At 43.2% G+C, this 18,435-nt stretch overlaps 1 protein-coding gene across 2 annotated transcripts in view; it reads left to right on the top strand.

Annotated features, from left to right (window-relative positions):
• The first annotated feature begins 541 nt into the window (after positions 1-541).
• Positions 542-18,435, top strand: part of MMEL1 (membrane metallo-endopeptidase-like 1) — a 22,901-nt gene continuing 5,007 nt past the window's right edge. The window contains exons 1-17 of one of the 2 annotated variants that reach the window (XM_010005204.1): positions 542-591; positions 728-891; positions 6,150-6,209; positions 6,455-6,616; positions 7,033-7,113; positions 7,568-7,663; positions 8,266-8,384; positions 9,037-9,102; positions 11,365-11,499; positions 11,897-11,986; positions 12,248-12,384; positions 12,855-12,948; positions 13,474-13,602; positions 13,851-13,949; positions 14,576-14,659; positions 14,937-15,040; positions 15,762-15,820. In XM_010005204.1, the coding sequence (XP_010003506.1) occupies positions 542-591; positions 728-891; positions 6,150-6,209; positions 6,455-6,616; positions 7,033-7,113; positions 7,568-7,663; positions 8,266-8,384; positions 9,037-9,102; positions 11,365-11,499; positions 11,897-11,986; positions 12,248-12,384; positions 12,855-12,948; positions 13,474-13,602; positions 13,851-13,949; positions 14,576-14,659; positions 14,937-15,040; positions 15,762-15,820 (1,729 nt within the window). Of the gene's footprint in view, positions 592-727; positions 892-1,156; positions 1,161-6,149; positions 6,210-6,454; positions 6,617-7,032; positions 7,114-7,567; positions 7,664-8,265; positions 8,385-9,036; positions 9,103-11,364; positions 11,500-11,896; positions 11,987-12,247; positions 12,385-12,854; positions 12,949-13,473; positions 13,603-13,850; positions 13,950-14,575; positions 14,660-14,936; positions 15,041-15,761; positions 15,821-18,435 lie in introns of those variants that run through there. The other variant, XM_010005205.1, reaches the window with a different exon arrangement.

Raw genomic sequence — 18,435 nt, 5'->3', positions numbered from 1 at the left:
CAGGCTCAGCCCCGGCTGCTGCGGCGATGCCCCCTCCTCCCGCTGCTGCTCGGGAGCGCCTGCCTGGAGCTGCAACACGCCGGAGCTCACAAGTTCCAGCATGGCTCTGAGAGGCTGGAGGGCACAAACTCCTGCAAACCTGGGAGCTGCCACGTGTTGTAGGAGCCTCCTGCTTTCCCAACCCTTCATCCCCGCTAAGGACGGAGCAGCCGCCGCTCGCAGCCACGCGCACCTGGAAGGATCTCTTGGATTCCGCTGCTAACAGAGCCCTGCGGACCCGCTCCCGGCCACGGAGGGAAAACCTCTGAAACAGCAAGATACTTTTCCAAGTGGGGAGTGGAAGGAGGCAGTTTTTTTTCCCCCCCCCTTCCCTGTTTGGGAGAAAAGGAGTTGCCCAACCTTGTCATGAGACTTTTCCATACTTCCCCAAAGCAGGCTCCTGGAGTTCTGACACTGCCCCACTGGGAGCCTGGGGTAGTGTAGTCCCGAACAGCCCCCCAGCAGCACACCCGGAGTGCAGACAGTCTGGTGGGCTCAGGAGATGGAGAATGAGGTTGGCAAGTCTGTGGACAATCAAATGGACAAATACATGTAATAACTTGGAAGTTTTCTTTCTCTCTTTGCTTTTATTCTGCTTCCTTTTTCTCCCTGAATTTGTCATGCATTTATCCCTACATTGATTGAGCTTTGCTGTTAATTCTTTCTTACCCTCCCCTCCTCAATTTAGAGTTACAATAATGGGGAAATCAGAAAGTCAAATGGATATTGTGGAAAAATCAACAAAATCTGGGAAGAAGCCCTGGAGCTTTGTGGCAATCGGTCTGGCTGTCTTGCTGCTCCTCATGACTTGTGCAGTGGTCGCCCTGGTGATCCTGTATGCCAGCAGCAGAGGTAAGGAACCTGTGAATAATTCTCCTCTTCCCTCTGCAAACAACATACTAGTCTTTTTGCAGAGCTAAATGAAAACAAAAATACAGGAAGACAGTGAGGTCACCTCTGTGAGGGACTTGGCTGTCTCTGCCTCGTTCCAGGTTCTTGCACAGAGAGGACCCTGGTGCATTTTATTTAAATTTAAAAATGATGTGATAAGAGTCTATGATTTTAATTACTTCTCTGCATTTTGTTGAAATCAGCACTGTTTTGAAAAAAGGTACAGAAAGGTTGCACTGTTTTGGAGGGGAAGGTGTGTGTCTGTACATCTGTGTTCAAGGCTTGACAGTTCCTGATTTTATAGGAGTCAAGATTCATTATTGCTGGGGGTTACAAAGCAACAGCTGCTCAGCAGACCTAAATGGGAGAGTCTCTATTAGAATGGGAAAGCTTTTTTTTTAAAACAAAACAAAACAAACAAACAAAAAAAAAAACCCACAAGAAGAAACCCAAAGCCAAGATGCTGCTGAGGAAGGGGAGACTTTTTTTAGTGTTACATCAGGGAACTCGATCTCTAGGTGAGATTTGGTTCAGTGACTTTCATACAGGCATCTCACCAGGAACCTAACAATGAGACATATTACTTTGAGGTGCTTTGCCTAAAATATGTGAACTGCAGAGCTTGCTGACTCCCAAACCCAAGTTTTGTCACTAGCACAGCAAAAGCAAGCCCCTATTTAAAAACTCCATGAAGGAACCAAGATGGTTGGTGGCAGCACCTGCCTCACGTTTGTCACTTCCATGAATGCCTCTTGGATTCAGAGCTTTGCTAAAACATGAGAGAATAAAATTGAAGCATTGTTTCCCCCTTTCATTGTCTCTACATCCCTGCCTGCAGTGAACTGCTTTCTTCAGCTCTTTAAAGTAACAACACTGCAGAATTCTGAGGAATAAGTCATGAGAAAATCCTTTTAATTGCTTGCTCCTTTTGCTAGCAGCTATTGAATGCTACCAGCATTCAATCCAGTGCTAGAGGAAATGTGAGTATTTGGTATCCATAATGCTCATCAGAAAGTTGCTTCTGTTTATTCTATTAACTCTGGATACAGGAGGGAAAGAATTCCCCAGAGTTTGATACAGAAACTCCTACCCTGGGCCTAAGTATTGAACTATGCAGAATTTTGTTCCTTGCAGTCATAAAGGATTTGAGAAAACTGCTCCTCATCTGGCTTGTTGGGTTGAAGCAAGTCAGAATTCAGGTATTAATGATGTTTGCCCAAATACTGATCTCCTGCAAATCCATGGGAAGAGTCTGTGCTTGTAAAGCAAGTGCTAACAGTTATGGGTTTTGATGAAAGGCTTATCTGTGAGAAAGCAGTTTGGAAATCTTCATATTTAGCAGGCTTGTACCAGCAATTAGGTTTTCATTGGAAATGTTTCCCAGATTCAGAGATCCTGAGCAATCTGTGAGTACAGATGATTGCAGAGCTGCTACCCTGCCTGTCCTGCACGGCGGGCAGCTCTGCCCAGCTGCTTTCCCCTGCCTTCTGGAAGGGTTTCCAGCACAGGCAGTCATTCTTACATCAAATTATACACAGTTCCACTGCTGCAGTGGCCACACCAAGGTGTAGCCATCCCCTAGAGCAGCCACCAGCTTCTGATGATTCTCAGGTAGCAGCAGAGCAGCAGGAACCAAAGCTTAGAGCATCCTTCAGTCAAGTGCCCACAGGCACTACTTGGGTCTGACACCAAGAGCAAAAGCTCTTCAAGTGCAACCAAGGAATGTTCTTGCGGAACAAGGATGGGTTTTGTTTTGAAAAGTTTTGTTCAAATACTGCACTTGGTGTTCCCTGTCCTGCCTTACGTTCTTTTTTTTATATGAAGGTGTAAATAGACTTAGTGGCTCGGGGAGTCTCTTTTTGCTCTGCTGTCTAGAGCTTAGTAAGGAGCATTGCAGAGCACAGCCCAGGCCCCTGGTTACAGCAGTCACGCCTGCAATGCACCCTCACACTGACTACAGTGTTTATCTATGTACCCAGAGAACAACTCTGAATCCCTCAGAGTGATGCAGTTACACAATTCTAGAAGCAGTTTGGGGATTTTTGTCATCCAAAGAAGTTTTCATACCTACAAAACCTAATCCAAATAAGCTAAAAGAAAATACAGTAAGAACAGCAGAGTGATATTTGGGTGATCATAGAAAGGGAAGCAGACAGAACTGAAGTAATTCCTGAATCTGAATACACCATGCTCTCAATCTTTCCATCACACCCACACATACATCTTTGCAGCCTTTTCACAGCTCTCTCTCAGCAATGTTCTACAAATATTTACTAAACTCCAAATCTCATCACTTGTTGGAAAGGTTACAGTCTGAAGAACATTTCAACACTTATTGTAGCTGACACATCACGTCACAGTCAACGACTTCTCCAGACAACCTCATTACAAACAATTTCCATTCTCACCTAATTGCTGGTCCTGACTGCTCAGAAGTCATGTTATTAGTTTAATTAATATTTTATTCACTTTCTGGATTCCAAGGCTGTAGGGTTTCTCATAAGCAAGACTCACAGCTATTTTTTTGTGTCTGCATCCCCCCCAGGTTGTCACTAGTTGCATCTGTTCTCCAGGCTGTTCCAAAGCTGGAGAGGGTGCTTCTGCACCTCTGTTCTACCTTTTTAGTTAGGCAACAAAGAAATAAAGAGAAATACAAACTTGGACTAAGAAGCATCTCATCCTGGGAGTAGATTTCAAAAAGACAGGTTAGGCTCCTGCATTCCCTTTGCTGAGAATGGGATTGATTTGCACTTGGAGAACAGATCCACAAGAACCTGCTGACTAGGGGCAAGAGCTAAACTGGTGGCTGGCAAACTAAGAAAAGGCTGTGCCTGAGACCTGGCTTGACTCCTAGACTGATGCGTGTCATCCTTTGACTTTGTGAATGTTCATTAATGAGGCATCTATTCAAAGAAGATGGACAGTTTAAAGAAGTGGCAGCTGACATGAAAGTCATGATGCAATGACATTTGGATGGCAAGACTCTGTTCTACTCGGATGGAGCTGTGTGAATGCAGAGAGGGAATGTGCAGGGACAGGCCATGCAAGGCTGCAAAAGGGGGCAAATACTCAGCTAAGCAGCTCTCACATTAAAGGTTTGATAGAAGAGCTAAGCATTGATTCCCCAAACCCTTAAAACTGAGAGTTCAGAAATTTCCCATCACATCCATTTAAATCCTGCTAAACATTTTTGCTAAAATGTTTCAACTTTCAGGCTTTGCAGAACATTTACCTGCATTGTCCCCCCCCCATGTCTCTACTTGCAGCAGCCTCTGTCCAGGGATGCCAATGCAGGAGTCTCTGTCATTATAGCTCAGCCTCAGGAGGAAAAATAGAGAAATACCTATATTTATACTGAAAACTTGGGCAGTTGTTTTTAGCAAAGTAGTTTTAAAAAACCAAAGTGCAGAGAGTTGTCTGGCTGAGACTTTAGAAGGTGCATTTTGGGTTTGTTTCTAGTTATCTGAAGCCCAGGAGGTGCAGCTTCAGTCAAGGGAGAGCAAAGACCCAACAAACATATTGTGGAGTGAAACAGGGCAGTGTTGGTCAGATCTCATACAGAGTCAGGTTGGCTTGGTTCTTTGTCAGGAATGGTACTGAGGCATGAAAGAGATAATTGATATAAAAACAAAGGAGCCACTTTCAGAAGTAAACTGAGAGTCCCCCACCAGCCATTCCTAATTATCTGGTCCGAGCACACAACCAAGGCTTCAGAACAGATTTGGCTTCCCTGCTTATACAGCTCAGTTACATTTACACAATCACAAGGGCTTTTTGAATGTGGGGAGTCAGAATCTTGTTGAAAGCCGTTGGGATCCAGAAACTGAAGTTAGACATTGTCAGGTTATATTGAAGACTGATTGAAAAAATGGGTTTCATTTGAGTCCTGCCTGGTTCCCAAGAGACAAGGAAAGAAATACCTGGACTGCAGGTCTGCTGTCTCTCTCACCTTGCCCACTGACATTTCTTCTTTATGGAAGACTTCCACATACCTTTTAACTCCTAGTTGCTTTTCCCCCAAAAGGCTTTTTCCCCCCCTTGGAAATACTTTAGGCCTTTAGAGGTTTTTTATTTTTTAACTTATTAGAGTGTTGAGGAAACTTAGAAAATGGAGCTTAGCTTCATCCAGTACAAAGGTAAAAAAAAAAAAAAAAAGCTAAACCCCTCTAGGTGAAGGTTAATGTTTTTACATGTATTTTGCTCACCCCCTGCTCAGTGCCAGACACCAAACTGCACCAGGGGGTGTGGTTACTCTGGAGCAGCCTGTCCCCACGCAGCACCACGGCACACTGCTGAACCCAGAGTGTGACATTCCCAGTCACAGTGGGGGCTTTTTATGTTGCTTCCAGTGATGAACTTCAAAGCCCTCTTTTCTTCCCCACTGTTTCATTTCTCTCTGAATTACTGTAATCTTGTTTGCTCTCACGTAAGAAAGACACTTGTTTTCATAGGAAGGAAATTTTTTTAGTAAATATTCTCTGCAAACATCCAGGATAAAAAAAAAAAAGTTCAAAAACATGGCTAATCCTGTTGGAAAGCAAGGGTGTTGAGTTTTTGTTTTTCAGCATGGAACCAAGTAGTTGTTTATTTAACAAAAGTAGATACTAAGTTTGCCTAGTTTCACAGATGGGAAATTAAACCAGCAAAATTCATTTTCTTGTGTCCAGGGCCAAGGCCACTCCTCAGGCAGACCCCAGACACCTCCCATCCCATTCCATAGCAAACAGCACACCAGAGAGCTACAACCAGACCACAAACACATTCACCTTCAGACTCAGCCGAAAAACTGTCTTCATGCGCAGAGGGTTTGGTGTCAGTCTGCAGCAGAACTTGTGCTTGTGAATTCCCTTCTGCAGTCACTGCTGTGCTCGTGTCACAGCTGACACTGCCAACCTCAGCCCACCCCATGTCCCCAGCACAGTCTGTACCTCACTCACATCTGCTGCTTGGAGTTCTGCAATGCACTGAGAGGACTGATCTGGACTTTTTTTTAACTGGACAGTTAAAACTCACTGTCCAATACATTTTCCTCATAAATCTGCAGATAGGAGATGTTTCACAGTTGTCATTTTGTATCTTTTACTGGCACCAATGTTCACTCACTTGCTCTAAAACCAAACAGAGCTGTCACTGAGGCTGGGCTGCTGGCCAGTGACACTGGTAGCAATTTGTTCCCAAACCAACTAATTCCATCTGCTTTCCTGTCCCTCTCCCTGCAGGCGCTCGCTACGGCACCAATTCTGGCAGCATATGTACCACACCTGGATGTGTGACAGCAGGTAAGGATTGTTACTGTGCAAGAGGGTTGCAGAGGGTATGTTTTACATGCTGTTAGTTCTACCAAACATGAATGTAGTGCAGGCTTTAAGACTGAAGAATTTGAAATGGAATTAGATTTCCTCTTGGGCTAGATACACATTGCAACACTTACCCTGCTTTACCAAGCAGCTTCCTGACAGTCTTTGGTAGTCCCCAATATTACTGGGCAGTCTGTGGAATTCAACTCTCTGCTTTTGATGCCTAGCTGCTAGAATAATTCAGAATATGGACCCAACAGCTGACCCTTGCAAGGATTTCTACCAGTATGCCTGTGGGGGCTGGCTGAACCGGCATGTTATCCCAGAAACCAGCTCCAGATACAGCATCTTTGATGTCCTGAGGGATGAGCTGGAGATCATCCTCAAAGGTAGGAACGAGGCTGCTCATCTTTGGTTATGCACTTGTGTTTAGTGCACTACGTAACATCTGAAACATTACACAGAAATAAACTTCCAGAGAAGTGTTGTGACTTTTTTCTTTAGTCCTTTCATCTCTACATCTCTCACTACATCTGTTTTGTGGGAACATCCTGTTCCCACTAAAAATTAGCCAGAGGTGATTTGGTCCTAACTTCAAAAGGAGCAGGATGAGCTGCAGGCATGTCCTTCTTCCTGACACTTTTTCAGTTAATAGCTCCTGTAAAGAGCACTCCAGTTTCCCTCTAATTGAAGCCTACAGTAACAGGTATTTATTATAGCCCTGAATTCTCAGTGATTTCTCTTGCAAGATCAAAGCTCTCCAGGGCAAAAAAAAAAAATCTCACTGCAATGGTTCCTTCCCCAGGTGTGCTGGAGACTTCAGATCAAGGGGACAGAGAAGCATTTCAGAAGGCTAAAATACTTTACAAGTCATGCATGAATGAGAGTGAGTCTTTTCCTGCTCCATTGATCCTCTTGTTCAGCACCAAATGAACAGAAGCACATATGTGCTTTTTAATCAAGAGCCTAGTCAATACAGATCTCATCCTCATGGCCTTTCCTGGAAAGCTCATCTTGAAGAAGATGCCTTGGTACATCATTCAGGCTTAGGGTAGACATTCTGGGATGCAGAAAGGATGGATGCTTGTTACCTGCCTCTGGTATCAATGCAAAAACATGTCCCATTTCCTCCTCTGAGGCATTCAGTCAAAGCCAGAAAGTCAACAGAAGTATTTTCACTACTTTTCTGAAGACTAATGTAGGGGACTGATGATTTCAGGTTCTCTCTTATTTTCTGCTATGACAAATTCAGTTTCAGAGTTAAACTGCTAGGCCCATTACCTATATTTCTTCATTTTTTTTCTATGAAAACAATACGGTAATTGTTTTTCCTCTCTCAGGTCTTATAGAGCAACGAGATTCATTGCCTCTGCTGGAGGCCTTAAGGGTGGTTGGAGATTGGCCAGTAGCTTCTCCAGACTGGAATAAGACCAAAGGTAAAGCTGAAAGAGGTCACTAGTGCTATGTCAGGATTATTTGCTGCCTAGGGAGACAACTGCTATTGTGTTAGATCCTCCATTTTCACATTTTCTTCAGAAATACTCCACAGAGTACTGTACATATTTAGCATGCAGTGAGCTGTACACATCTGTATAAACTTCACACCCACATGATAAGCTCTCATCCACGAGCAGTGTACACTTCAAGACAGTGAGGACACCTGAGGGGCCAACACAAATAAAGGAAACAAAAACAATACAGCTGAATTGTAATGCTTGCATATTAATTAGGGTTTGGAGCCTAACTGCTTATCTGGACAAGGTCATGGGGATTTATACTATGCATAAGCAATGTACATGCTTATAGACAATAATTATAAAAATCATTTACTGATTATATCACTGAGACAGGTAAGGCCAGTGAGAACAGTCAAGCTGTTTCTAGCCACTATGGGAATGTTCTGTCCAACATTCTCACATCCTAACCAGGCTGGCTCTAAACCACTTCAGCAATAAGCTCCCCAGCTGTACAACTTCACCAGTCCTGGGACATATGGACATATTGATAAATAACCTGCATTTTCCCTTTTATCTCCCAGAGCCAAATTGGAGCATGGAAGAAATACTCGCCATAATGAACTCCAGATTTAACAAACGTGTCCTCATTGACATGTTTGTGTGGAACGACGACCGGGACTCCAGCCGACACATCATTTATGTAAGAAAAAGATTGAGGGGAATTATTTATATGCCAGAATCATACTGGAGAGTTATTTGCATACTGATCAGCTTTCCATAAGTCGGTGGGTCTGCACAATACAGGCAAAATGCCTGCAACAGTTCTGGATCCCAAGCAGCAGATCTGCCTGAAAGTCACACTCTTACCCTGGTTCCAGTTGAAGAAACAAAATCAATGGAGCTTTGCTGATTTACAGCATTTTAAGGGCTATAAATTCTTGTGGCTTGCCAAATTATGGTCAGGTTTAATATATAGCAGGAAACCATGTAAGCAATATTTTAGAGTTTGTTTGTGTATACTTGTGCATGGTCTAGCCCTCAAGTCAAGCAACTTATTTTTCAAGTTGTGTAAATTTGTTCTTAGATCTCAATGGTTACTGAAAGATTTTGCTTAATAATCCACACCAATTATCCAGCCTGTCCTTATCTAGAAATCCAGAAGCAAAACGTTTGCCTCCCACCTCAGCCCAGTTCCTAGAAAGCTAAACTTCTCTTGTTTGGTAAGAGTGTCCTGTTGTCATTCCAACACTGGAAGGATGGCACATGCAGCATTCCACCTTGCCTTCCAAGGATACCTTTGGACACCACCAGTTCCTGTTCATCACTAACTAAGTGTGTGTGATTCCCTTCAGATTGACCAGCCAAGTTTAGGAATGCCATCCAGGGATTACTACTTTAATGGGGGCAACTATCAAAGAGTAAGTATTCCATGTCATTTACTTACTTTCTGCTACTAAAATAATTCTATTACTTATCCCTTTATTTTGGAAAACTCAAATATATGAGTCTCCATGTTATGTAAAATTCAGAATTAGGCCAAGACATCCACTGCTACATTTTTTCCTAATTATGCCTGAATTTTGTCAAGTTTACAAAAGGACTGAACAACTGCCTAAATATCAAGCCTCCCAGAATTGGCCAGTGCATACAGATGAGAAGCTTACATGAAAATAACATCATCAGGTTTTCTAGCTTCAGACAGTCTCTGATTTTGAAGGACAGGTTTATATTTTCAGTGCAGATTATCTTGGATTTGGTCGTATCTTTTCCTAAAGCCACTGGTTCTGGCTACTATTTTACAAGGCACTGGAAAGATTTTTTATAGATGTGGGAGAAGAACTGTCCTACTTTATCAAATTTTAACATGCAATATCCCAAAATACATTTTGATAAACACAAAAATATTTCACAAGAATTTAATGTGTTTGTTTGTGGGAAAAAAGTTAAAATAAAGTGTCTTCTATGGAGCAGCAAAAGCTGTTAATGGAACAGACACTCAGCTGGTAAGAATCTACTGCCATTTACTCCCCTCCTTCTCTAAAATTACATTAAAATTATGAGATATTATTTTCTAGCTGCTTTTCATTGCCAATGCTCAGAGCAAAAATGTGAGGGTTTCTGTAAATACATAGAAAGCTGTTGCAAACACAGCCAGATAATTTATCAGTTTCCAAGATGAGAGTAGGGCTTTAGCACATTTTATTTTCCTTAATTATGTCATACTAACAAAGAGGATTTGCAGCCTAACATCAAACTAATTTTCCTAACAGGAATGGAAGGGAATGCAGAGACACAACAATCAGCATTTTGGACTCTTTTGTCTAGTGGTTGTAAAGGCAGATGAAAACATCAGTGAGACCCATCCTCCTCTTACTGCAATGGATTTGACTATATTCCCCTATATAATGTAGCCTAAAATACAGTCCTGTGGAGTTCCTGAGATGGCTCACACACGTTCTGGACACCTTTCTAAACTGCCAACCTCTATTAATCCATCTCACAATACAAAACAGCCTCCACGTAGCTGTGTTGGGAACTGCAGATAGGTGCTGGAACCAGGACTCTGATCTGCAAGTTTCACCTACATAGTGGCAGTGACAGTAGAAAAGAGGGATATTTATGCATTATTGCATGAAAGTCAGACTTAGACTAACTTGTATAAGTTAGAAAATCAGGTACAGAATGTAGATTATTAGCTAAAGAAAAAAAGAGTACTGCTTAATCCAGCTTTAATTTTAAGCTGTAAAGAAGGGCTAAGGCTGTGTTTTTAGTCTTCATGAATAAGGAGGAGACAACCCCTTTTTATTTGCTATTTAACAGCTCATTTCCCACAGACAATGAACCCAACTCTGATGACCCAAACTCCCCCTGTGCTTAGTCCAGCATCTTTTGGCAAAACTCCTGCTGAGGCCTGTGGGAGTCTGGCCTGATTAAGGCCTCAGCACTCAGCCTAAAAACACAAATAAGCATCATGTAAGTGCCCAGACTCAATTTCACAACAGTTACTGTATTTACCTGGTTTCCAAGATCTACAGAGAAAGTATGCAAGGAGAAGAGGTAGCATTAAGCTATCCTTTATCAGATCAGTTCTCCCTCAGCATCCAGATACCTTTTCAAGGTCCATTCTGAGGCATAAATCCCAGCCATGCCCTCCTAGGAGAAACAAAACAAAAGTACCACTGGGAACCATCCAAGACAGAGTTTTCTTTCAGACAGTAAAAACAGGGTTTAGAAGATTTCTGGTATTACTTTCAGAGAACTTAAGCCTTCCATGCTGCCTCTGGTATTTAGGTGTTTAGGGATCACAGTTCCCATCATGTCACTCCAAGCATGGAGCTCTCTGCTCAGGCAGTAATTCTATCTCAGAAGGCCAGAGAGGTGGATTGTACAGGAAAGCAGAAAGTTGCTTTCACTATGTATTTGGAGACTGCACTGTCAGGTGTTCCAGAAGGATCTGAGGCCCTGGGTATTGCAGGAGTATCTATTACAGTAAAATAAAATAAGACAAGAAAAATGGCATGGGGAGGGTTGCATTGGAGACAGAGGCTGTGACCCCTGGGCCACACTTTCCCAGCACTCTGTAAAGCTAACATAACAAAAAGAATGGTTTGCTGAAGGAGAAGCGAAGCAAACCTTTTCTCAGCACAGTGCTAGATACTTGTTCTGTCTCTTGTGTGCAGGTGAGAGAAGCTTACCTGCAGTTCATGATCACCATTGCCAAAATGATCCGGGAAGACAAGAATATGACTAAAGATGATTCCTATGTCCAAGAGGAGATGGCAAAGGTTATGGAGCTTGAGACAGAGATTGCAAATGTGAGTACAGACATTAAGGACACCTTGTCTGAGCCATATTTGGTTTTGGAAGTCACCTAAATAACCTATGATAACACCTGGGCTAGCTCCCTTGCATCCTTAGAAATCCACAGCACCCTGAAAATCTCCCGAGAGCTTAGTCTTCTATTCCAAAGAAGACAGAGGAACCCTCTTGGCTCAACATATTATTGAAACTTTATTGAATTGGCAGGGCCTGAGTTCATGTACTGAACTTCAGAAAGCAGCACTGTGCACCAGCAAATGAGCTTCCTTTTCCATAAAAATTGTCCTACTCTCATATAATGTGGGTGTGTGTGTATGCAGGTGCACGCATGCCCTGTCAGCCATTGACACTTGTGTCTGTTGATTCTTGTAATAACCTTGTGAATGTCTTCAGGCAACCACCCCAGCAGAAGAAAGGCATGATGTAACCTTGTTGTACAACAAAATGACCTTAAAAGAACTACAGGAAAAGTTTGCACTGAACGTAAGTGTCTAATGAGCAGTCTGATACCTTCAGCCTCCTCCTTATTGCCATGCCAATGGGAAATGGCTTTGTGAATTTATCAGAGATGCAAAGAGTCATAAAATAGTCCCATTCTTAATCTTGTCTTCAGAGTCCCTTAAAAAGCATTTTTCTACTGAACAGCACTACAACTGCATTAAATCCTGTAGACTGTATAAAGTCCAGACAATTACTAAGGCACTTAAACACCTGACATTAGTACATGTCTTTCTGTCTGCCTAGGAATTTAACTGGACCTTCTTCATCCAAGGTGTCATGTCCTCAGTAAGTGTCCAGGTTGACCCAGAAGAAGAGGTGGTTGTATATGGCATGCCCTATCTGCAAGAGCTGAAAGCAATTATCTCTAAGTACTCAGCAAGGTAAGGAAACTCGAAAATATTCAAGACAAAAGTCATGGAAGTATTGTGGGAATGTACATTATTGGGCCTGCTTGCCAGCTCTGCCAGAGCTTCTCTGAGAAAAATTAACACCAGTTCAATATGAAGCATGGGTGATCTTCTCAGGTCCTTGGGTCCCAAAACACTGTGGTACTAGGTGTCCCACCTGCTCACATGCCTAGAGAAGTTTGTGTGGGAAGAAAAATATGTGTATTACAGGATTAAGTCTTGTTACACTCCAGAAGGGTAAAAAAAAAAAGAACTCAATCCCTGAACAAGACAGGGCAGTGCAGCCCTCAGCCTGGTAGATAACGAGTCCCCTGCAGGGGTGTGAAACTGCTGCCTGTCAGCAATCGTTTGCTTTCTTGTCTCCATACAAAAAGATCCCTCAATTGCCTGCAGCAGAGTTGCTGTTCACAGGGGATGACATCCAGCTTTGCTTTCCCACACAGCACCATCCAGAACTACCTCATTTGGAGACTGGTGATTGACCGGGTCAGCAGCTTGAGCCGGCGCTTCAAGGACGCCCGGGCCAGCTACAGGAAGGTACCTGTCCCCTGCTCAAGGGACCCTAGGGCACAGCACCTTCAAGATCATCAAGTCCAACCATCCACCCTACAACTCCTAACCACTAAACCATCTCCTGAAACATGTCTACCCCTTTTTTAATGTCTCCAGAGATGGTTCCTCCACTACCTCCCTGGGCAGCCTGTTCCAAGGCCTCACCACTCTTTCAGTGAAGAAATTTTTCCTAATATCCAGCCTGAACCTTCCCTGGCACAGCTCGACCCTATTTCCTCTTGTCCTATGGCTGGTCACTAGGGAGAAGAGCCCAACACCCACCTCATGACAACCTCCCTTCAGGGAGCTGCAGGGAGCAATGAGGTCTCCCTCCCCTCACCCTCCTGTTCTCCAGGCTGAACAGCCCCAGCTCCCTCCTCATAAGGCCGGTTCTCCAGACCCCTCATCAGCCTTAGCTGCCCTTCCCTGCACCCCGTCCAGCCCCTCTCTGCAAGCAGTGCCCCGACCAGCCTGAGCACAGGCTGTGCGGGGCTGCGCTGTGTCCCGCAGGCGCTGTACGGGACCCCGCTGGAGGAGGCTCGCTGGAGGGACTGCGTGAGCTATGTCAACAACAACATGGAGAACGCGGTGGGAGCCATGTACGTCCGGGAGGCTTTTGCTGGTGAGAGCAAGAGGATGGTATGTAGCCCGCCCTTCCTTCTCTCGTACCGCCGCTGCCCGCCGTGCCCTTCCCCTCTAGAGCTCCCGACAGACTGTCTGGTGGAGCAGTCCCGGGGCAGAAGGCGTAAGAACTCATTTGAGGTGCCCTTTTGAACGCCAGATGTTTTAGGGCATAGGATTGTAGGACATCGTCTTTCAGCAGGTTCCTCCCTCCTCAGGGGAAAAATAGCCTGTAAGTGAGTAATTTCTTCCTGCCTGTCTTGTAGGTCCGAGATTTAATCGACAAGATTCGGGAAGTGTTCGTGGAGACTTTAGATGAGTTACAGTGGATGGATGAGGCATCTAAAGAGAAGGCTCGTGAGAAGGTCAGAGATAACAAGGAGCTTCAATATTCCCTCATCAATAGGAAATCTTTGGAGTTTTGCAACATCCCCATTCCCAGTTCCTCTACAAATGAGATCACCATCCTGTTACCTATTACACTATCGCATTGTCCTTTTTTTATTAGCTCACTTTTTTTTTCCTTTAATGAGTCTTGTGAACAATGTTACAAATGAGGAGGGAAAGTGGCACCCAGTGCATCAGCTGGGATGACAACTGAATACAGGGCAATCCCCCAAAAGAAACTTTTTCAACTTTTCATTGACTTTAGGACCATCAGCACTGGTCCAATAGCAAGAAAAAGGCACCAAGTGAGGGTTAAGCCCAGTCCCTGTCAGATGGTGCTGTAGGGCCTCACCACAATTGCTGGACATCAGGAAGTTAGGTGAAGGCTGCATGTTCCATACTAACAAACAGCTCACTAGACCACAAGGTGCATTTGAACAAGGTATTTAAATATTTGCATCCTGTTTCTCACAAACTGGTGGACCACAGCAATAGAGAATGTCAACTATTAAATGTACTGAAATGTTTTTTTAAAAAAGAAAACACCAAAGAACAAACCAAGCCAACCACAAATAAGAGGAAACACTTAACTCTTTTCTTCCAGGCAATGGCAATTAAAGAACAAATTGGCTATCCAGACTATATTTTGGAAGATCAGAATGAAAAACTCGATCAGGAATATGCCAATGTAAGTATGCTCTGCATACCTTGAGGACCTCAACATAAAAGCCTCCACTTATTTCCCTGCCCCTTGGAATTCGTATACCTGTACAACGGCCATTTCCAAGAGGCTGGATAGCACACTCACTGGATAGTGCTGAACACTTTATCAATGCTTGCATGCAAAGGGCTAACTATTAAGTGACACCTGGCAACAAAAATACTTTTAGAACGTGCATCCAGTGGCATAAGGAATTCTTCTTTCCACTCAGCTTACTAATCCACTTGGGTATCTGTTTCTTTAGTTAAACTTCAGTGAAAACAATTACTTTGAAAACATTCTGGAAAACCTGAGAGCTGGAGCCCAAAAGAGCTTGAAAAAACTTCGAGAGAGGGTTGACCAAGACATGTAAGTTTCTGACTGCATCGTACAGACACAACCTCAATTCTGACATTCTGAAATAATGGTCATGGTGTTTGAGTCACACACAGTGAAGAGCTGAGATCATGTCTTTAGAAGTTACTTCCTGCAATGAAACAAGTAGCTCGCTGCTTCTTGTGGCAGGAATTAATCCAATTTGCTTGCAATCTCTCTAATCCTTCATGAGGCTGCTTCACATTCAGATATTGAAGCTGCTTAACACAAAAGCAGTGACAGATCTAGGAGATAAGCAATATCATGGAACTTCAAAAAAATTCTATTCAGGGGAAGAAAGCTTAAACTATTCTGGCTGGAATTCTGGTGGAAACCTGCCCAGTCTTAGGGAAGCTAAACACCAGATCTAGTTTATGTCCATTTCAAGCCAATTACTTCACACTCACACTGCACCAAGTGTATTTTTCAGCAAGTCTATTTTTCAATACAAACTATTATTTTTTTCCCAAACTTACACAGTATTAAAAGTAGTATTAAAACAGTCACCCCATTATCCACCAAAGTGGCTGTTCAACATTCTAAAGCAAAACTATTTCCACTTCAACTTCAGTATTGTTTTGCTTGAAAGGTGCCCATACATGAGAAACCACCCCTCTTCCTTACATGCAGCCTGCATTTTTTAAACAAGAATAATTCAGTAAGAAGAATATCTTAAAATAAAGTATTACTGACTATGTGTAACATCTCTTTTTAGATGGATCATTGGAGCTGCAGTGGTCAATGCATTCTATTCTCCCAACAGGAACCAGATAGGTAGGTTTACAGCAGGTTGAAACAGCTGCATAGAACAAGTTCATCACTTTTTGCACCACAAGGGTGCAAGTCTCTTTGTCCCTGTGGAAATTCTGGGCACGGCAGACAAGCTGTTCTTTTCAAGGAATCACTTTGTTGATGAATATTCAGCCTCCCCCCTACCTGTCCATGACAGGCATAGTTTATAGTTTATATCCTGCAGTTGGAGCAGCCTTATGTGTGAAAGCCTCAGACTGTAACTGCAGCTACACTGCTGCCAGCTTCAGAGACCAGAGGAGGCTCATAGTGTATTCAACTTACACAGTATTAAAAGTAGCTGGTAAACAGTCACCCCATTATCCCCCAAAGTGGCTGTTCAACATTCTAAAGCAAAACTATTTCTCACTTCAACTCAGTATTGTTTTGCTTGAAAGGTGCCCATACATGAGAAACCACCCCTCTTCCTTACATGCAGCCTGCATTTTTTAAACAAGAATAATTCAGTAAGAAGAATATCTTAAAATAAAGTATTACTGACTATGTGTAACATCTCTTTTTAGATGGATCATTGGAGCTGCAGTGGTCAATGCATTCTATTCTCCCAACAGGAACCAGATAGGTAGGTTTACAGCAGGTTGAAACAGCTGCATAGAACAAGTTCATCACTTTTTGCACCACAAGGGTGCAAGTCTCTTTGTCCCTGTGGAAATTCTGGGCACAGCAGACAAGCTGTTCTTTTCAAGGAATCACTTTGTTGATGAATATTCAGCCTCCCCCCTACCTGTCCATGACAGGCATAGTTTATAGTTTATATCCTGCAGTTGGAGCAGCCTTATGTGTGAAAGCCTCAGACTGTAACTGCAGCTACACTGCTGCCAGCTTCAGAGACCAGAGGAGGCTCATAGTGTATTCTGGGCTGCTTCTACTTGTGTTTCCACACTCCTGATGAACATACAGGCAGCTCTCCAGTTTGCTGTCTGCACAGATGGCGCTGAATTACATTGGTAAGAGGCACACCAGGCCACAGGAACCTGCCCCTGCTTACAGAGCACCAGCTCTGAGTTTTTTGCTGAGTTGCCAGGCTGACCTTTCTCGTGCTTAGCAGAGATCTGCAGACTTAACACATACCTGGCCATCCTTCCTTCCTCCACATGCTGCCAGAGCACCTGCAGGTGGCCAGAAGTTCAGGTAAAGCCTGCAGATTCTTTGTTGAATCCCAAGCACCCCAAACAAGAAAGGAACTAAATGATTTCTACTAAGTAGCTCTTACTCCAATGCCCAGACAGCCAAGAACTGTTATCCAAGTATTGCCAAATATCACAAGAATAAAAATCCACATATTTTTAAACCAGACAGCAACTGTATCCTGCTCACAGGGCAAAGGCCAGAAATGGAAAATAACCAACAGTCACAAGGGAAAACTCAACATAATTACTAAAAGTAGGAACCTCCAAAGTGCTCATAATTAAGCCTCATCAGAAAGAGCTGGCTTCCATTTGTTCAGCTTCCACTTACCTCCATGTTGTGGGTTCAGTAAAAGCTGTGACCAGCCCTCCAGGCAGAGCAAGGCCCTCCCTTAGCTTGCTAGTGCACATCACCTTGGAACAAGGCCTGGAGTAAGCTCAGGCTCCTGATTTATCCAGGGTGGTTTTATGCTGATGAGGATCAGCTGTAAGCCAGCCTTCCAGGTAGGGAATTGGAATCTTAAAGAAGGTAACTTTGCCCTTATAACTTAGGTGGAAGTAACTGGTTTAAGTAACTTGAAGATTAACATTCAAGGCCAAAGTCCAGGCACAGCTACTCACAATAGAGTAGATGTCAATTAAATCCTGTTTCCTCCTGTCTCTAGTTGGTGTAAGATCATTTTCCACACTACTTTAGGTTTCCTGCTTCTGTCACAGTCTGTCTTACACATTTCTCCCCAAAGCTGCATGGATAAGACCTAGATAGTCAAGAAGGGTTTTGTCTCTAAATGAAATATTTGCTATATAATTTCAGTATTTTACTTCTTGAAAAGTATCTTACTAGAATTAATGGGTTGCAGTCTTAATTCCTCCAGCAGTGTCTACACTTTTCACCTTGTGTCCATGGGATGAGGACTAAATCCCATTGACTTTCCATGAGAGAGTGATGCCAGTAGAGTGAGGAAGGACAGACCTCCTACTGTCCCCCCAGAGTGGCATCCAAGTGCACTTGGCTGTCTGTAGGAGTTAAAGCTGGGCATGTTTTACACAGCAAGTATTGTTGGTAATCAGCATATGATTGCTAACCTTTCTTTAACAAAAATAAGGCAATAAAACATCCATTAGTTCCCCCGTAAAATGGCTCTAAAACACAAACTGTACTTATCCCCCAAAGACAGTTACTAAACATTTTGTTCTTGACTTACTGCTGCATACATTATAGACCAAATTAGGCTAAAGCTGAGATGTAAATGAGGCTTGCTTCTCAAACAAGGGGATACTGTAGTTGCAGATGTGCTAAATTAAACCTTTATTAACTTGTCATTTTCCATTTATCAAGAGGAACAATTTCACATGAGGAGGCATGATGTTGTTTCTAATCATTTTATATTTTATGTTCCTTCCAGATCCTTAAACAAAGCAAACAATCTGTCAGTTAAGTATGCAAAAATA

Source organism: Chaetura pelagica, unplaced genomic scaffold, assembly GCF_000747805.2.
Source record: "Chaetura pelagica isolate M959 unplaced genomic scaffold, ChaPel_1.0 scaffold159, whole genome shotgun sequence".
Lineage (NCBI taxonomy): Eukaryota > Metazoa > Chordata > Aves > Apodiformes > Apodidae > Chaetura > Chaetura pelagica.
This window is presented reverse-complemented; position numbering and strand designations above follow the sequence as displayed.